The sequence below is a fragment of the Eimeria tenella genome, genomic scaffold, assembly GCF_000499545.2.
Source record: "Eimeria tenella Houghton genomic scaffold, Eth_scaff485, whole genome shotgun sequence".
Taxonomy (NCBI): domain Eukaryota; phylum Apicomplexa; class Conoidasida; order Eucoccidiorida; family Eimeriidae; genus Eimeria; species Eimeria tenella.
In genome coordinates this window covers 3,623-7,934 of record NW_013543391.1, presented here as the reverse complement: position 1 = coordinate 7,934, position 4,312 = coordinate 3,623, and the positions used below count along the sequence as shown (strand labels likewise).

Sequence of the window (4,312 nt, the reverse complement as noted above, 5' to 3'; positions counted from 1 at the left end):
AGGGTTTAGGGTTAGGGTTTAGGGTTCACGTGCAGGTGAGATGCTGCGGCAGTTCGCCACGCCCGCAGCCACTCCAAGAGGCACTGAATTTCCTCACTTTTTATTTTCTCATGATGAAAAGTACTTGGCGAAAATTGGAGACAAAGAATTGTGCATTTACGCAATGGACCCCAAGGACAACTTCCCGGACCAGGCCGCCGACGAGGTCCGAGGGTTTAGGGTTTAGGGTTTAGGGTTTGAGGGTGGTGGAGAGCCGCGAGGGGCTTCGAGCGCCAGCACCGTCGCCTCCAAGCCTGCGGCGGGGGGCCCGGCAGCGCAGGCGGTGGGACCAAGCGTTCAGGGTTTAGGGTTTAGGGTTTAGGGTTTAGGGTTTGCGTTGCAGGACGTTACTCCTGTGAAGTTGCTGCGAGATGAAAAAGGCCACTTCTCAGCCCTCAAGTATCCCGTCGAAAAGTTTGAATGGTCTCCAGGAGACAACATTGTTTCTTTGTGGATAAGGGGTTCTGACGACACTCCAGGTGGGATTTAAACCCTAAACCCTAAACCCTAGTTTTGGCTGCTGGGGTTTGCGCTTCGTCTGAGGCCCTTGAGGAGCTGCGGACTCCATCACCTCCCCCATAGGCTTTCAGCCTTCTCTCTGCGATGCGCCTGAATGCTTTAAACCCTAATTGGGCACAATTAGGGTTTAGGGTTTAGGGTTTGGGAGCACAGAGACTGAGGGGTTGAGGGAGACAAACGAGGCATATGTGTCGGGTGCGACGCATCCCTAACGACGCCCCTGATGAACTGTCACAACAACCATTTAGGGTTTAGGGTTTAGGGTTTAGGCGCGGAAAGAGCGCTTTTTTAGACGGATTGGGTGTGAGGGTTTCGAGGCTCCCCAAAGAGTTGCGTATGGATTTTCGGAGTTAAAGAAGGGTTTAGTGTTTCGCCGAGGGTTTAGGGTTTGTTTCCAGCACCTAGGATTGTGGCCTAGGGTTTAGGGTTTGAGCGAGGGTTTAGTGTTTGTTCTGCTCCCCAGGGCGTCTGCGCCTTCGCGGGCGCGCCTTGCGGGCCGAGGGCCCAGGGTTTAGGGTTTAGGGTTTAGGGTTTGGGCGTAGGGCGGTGGAGGTTGCGAGTGGGCGGCAAGGGTTTCGAGTCTGCGCTTCGCGGGCGCGCGCTGCGTGCCGAGGACCGAGGGCTGCGGGCGGAGGGTTTAGGGTTTAGGGTTTAGGGTTTAGGGTTTGTTGCAGGGCGTTTGATCCTGGTGGAGGTGCCGAGTCGGCGGGAGCTGGCGAGCAAAAACGTGTACAACGTGAAGGGCGCAGCCATGCACTGGCAAGGCAACGGGGACTTCTTGTGTTTGCGAACAATGGTATTTAAAAAAACTGGAAAAAAAGGAAGAAAAGAATTCAGCCAACTCGAGATCTTCCGCATGCGCGAAAAGGACATTCCCGTCGACAACCTCCAGCTCAACGACATCGCTGTCCAGCTCCACTGGGAGGAGGGACCCAGTAAACCCTAAACCCTAGCCGAAACCCTAAACCCTAGCCGAAGCCCTAAACCCTAGCCGAAACCCTAAACCCTAGGTCGGGTGCCCGGAAACGTAGCGGCGGTTCTGGGCCTGCAGGGGGAAGTGCAAAGCGTGATGGGGTCGGGGGGCTGCTGAGGGTTTGGGGGAGCATGCGGATGCCCTTATTTCGGAGGGTTTAGGGTTTAGGGCTTAGGGTTTAGGGTTTGGCGCTGGGTCTTCAGGCAAGCGGTTCGTGCTCGTCGTTCAAGAAGAAGGGACAACCAACCAGAGCCTGCGCTTCTTCCGCGTCGCCGACGCCGCTGAAGGCAGTAAGGGCTTCGAATTTAGGTTAGGGGTTTAGGGTTTAGGGTTTGGAGCTAGGGTTTGGGGTTTGTGCGTAGCCTTCACTCGCAGACACCGACTAGGACTTGACCGAGCCTGACCGAGCCCTCAAAAAAGCGGCTGTTTGGGGTCGACGGCTGAGGGCTGCACTTGAGGGTTTAGGGTTTAGGGTTTAGGGTTTGGGCGTTTCAGACGTGGAGACGAACAAGAGAGACACGATAATGACTCATTCTTTCGACATTCCCAACTACATGAACTTTTTAAAATGGTCTCCTTTTGGATCTTATTTTGTTTTGGCTTCTTTGAGCACTTACGGGACAGTAATGTTTTGCCACTTGAACGACCAGGACAAAGTTGAGGTCCGCCACCCAAACCCTAAACCCTAAACCCTAAACTCTAAACCCTCGTCGCAGGGCTGCTGCTGCTGCGTCGTTCGCGGCGCCTCGCACGGCCCTCTCTCCCGTGGCGCGTCTGCTGCGGCCTGCGGGCGGCGGGGTGCTGCGCGCGCGGCGCCGCAAACCCCAAACCCTAAACCCTAAACCCTAAACCCTTGCGCTGCAGGTGCTGCACCAAGACGAACACTACATGTGCAACGAAGTCCGCTGGTCCCACTGCGGAAGGTACTTGGCCACTTGCGTGGTTATGCCTCTCGTCAGCGGCGCGCAGGCCTACAGGTTTGGAGACAACACTGGCTTCAACATCTGGACTTTCCAGGTGAGGGTTTAGGGTTTGCGAGGGTTTAGGGTTTGCGAGGGTTTGGGGCATGCGGGGGTTTGGGGTTTGTTGAGGGGTTGTTGCTACGCGGATGCGGACGAGTAGGGGTACGGGCCTGCTGCCGCGGCGGGTTCTAGGGTCTAGGGTTTAGGGTTTAGGGTTTAGGGTTTAGGATTTTGCTGCAGGGGAAGTTGCTGGAAAAGACCAAGAAGGAAAACTTCTACCAGTTCCTCTGGAGGCCTCACCCCCCGACTTTGCTGACGGAGAAGCAGCTCGATGACATCAAGAAGCGAATGAAGGAACACAGGTTTGTCTTTGAATCTTAGGGTTCAGGGTTTAGGGTTTAGGGTTTAGGGTTTAGTGTTTGGTTTTGCTCTCTCTTCTGGAGCTCACACGTGGCCCAAGGCTTGGGGCCGTGCCAGCTGCAGCCGCTGGCCGTGTGGGGCTTGGGCAAAGTAGGGTTTAGGGTGTAGGGTTTAGGGTTTAGGGATTAGGGTTTAGGGTTTAGGATTTAGGGTTTTGGGTGCAGCAAGAGGTACGAGGCGGAGGACGAGAGACTCCGCAGCGAGAAACGCCGAGCCTTCTTGAAGCAGCGGGAAGAAGAAAGTGAAAAGTTCCAGCAGATATTGGATGAGCTTGAGGCCTGGAAGATGAAACATGTGAGGGTTTAGGGTTTAGGGTTTAGGGTTTAGGGTTTAGGGTTTAGGGCTTAGGGCTTGGGGTTTCGAATGATTTGTGGGGTTCGGGGTCCACTACTCAGCAGAGCAAGTGGCGCTTGGGCCTTACAGAGTGGCATGTCGGGCTCTCCCATCCAGGATTAAGGGTTTAGGGTTTAGGGTTTGGGGTTTAGGGTTTCGGTTATGTTTCGGGTTTTGCTGCAGCCCAAGTACGAAGAATGGTGCAGAGCCCAGGAGGAATTCGACACGTGGTTTGAGTGGGAGTATAAGGAGGAGATAATAGAGGAGGAGCTGGACGTGAAGCAAGAAGTTATTTGCTAGGCAAACCCCAAGCCCTAAATTAGGGTTTAGAGTTTAGGGCTAACAGGGCGCAGGTTTGAGGGTCGCCTGGCACGGCGGAACTCTGGGAACCCAAACGCAAAACCCTTGCGGCACTGAAACCACAAAAGGCAACATATATGCCTAAACACCCTGATTTCAGGGGTTTAGCGTTTAGGGTTTAGGGTTTAGAGATAACTTTTGACACCTAGGTCTCTCCATGACGGCGGGGCTGTTGAAGAAGTGTTTTGAGGTTTTTGTCTGCTGTTTGTCTGAAACCACCCGAAACCCTAAAACCCTAAACCCTAGATGTTATATCCAAAACAGCGTGTAGTGGTTGCTCCAAACCCTAGCACGGCGCAAACCCTAAACCCTACCGCAGCATGACGCCAAACCCTAGCAGGGTTGCGAGTCGGAGGAAGGATAAACCCTAGTCGCTCTTTTCATTCTGCAGAAAGCACGAGCTGCAGAACGGCTCTAGGATCGCCAAACCCTAAACCCTAGAAGGGTTTAGGGTTTGGGGTCTCGAGGTGACTTGCTGCGGCAGCCGAGCGGCCTTCGGCGGCGGTCGGAGGAGCCCAAACCCAAAACCCTAAAATGGCGGAAAGAAATCTTGAAATATTTGAAATTATTTATTTAAATTATAAAAATTGATAAAAAGTGTAAAAACAAATGCCTTAAGGGAGGCAGGGAAACACAAAAGGCACAATGGCCGCTCCACGTAAACCCTAAACCCTAAACCCTCAAACGGCTGAATGGGCTGCTGGGG

General features: G+C 53.8%; 1 protein-coding gene across 1 annotated transcript; it reads left to right on the top strand.

Annotated features, from left to right (window-relative positions):
• Positions 1 to 40: 40 nt before the first annotated feature.
• ETH_00007025 (Eukaryotic translation initiation factor 3 subunit B, related) lies at positions 41 to 3,546 on the top strand (the record flags this gene model as incomplete). The annotated part of the gene is made up of 9 exons (XM_013377237.1): positions 41 to 205; positions 383 to 518; positions 1,233 to 1,493; positions 1,735 to 1,821; positions 2,027 to 2,193; positions 2,396 to 2,548; positions 2,734 to 2,855; positions 3,078 to 3,207; positions 3,430 to 3,546. The coding sequence occupies 9 exons, from the start codon at positions 41 to 43 to the stop codon at positions 3,544 to 3,546; spliced, it is 1,338 nt and encodes a 445-aa protein (XP_013232691.1).
• Positions 3,547 to 4,312: the final 766 nt, after the last annotated feature.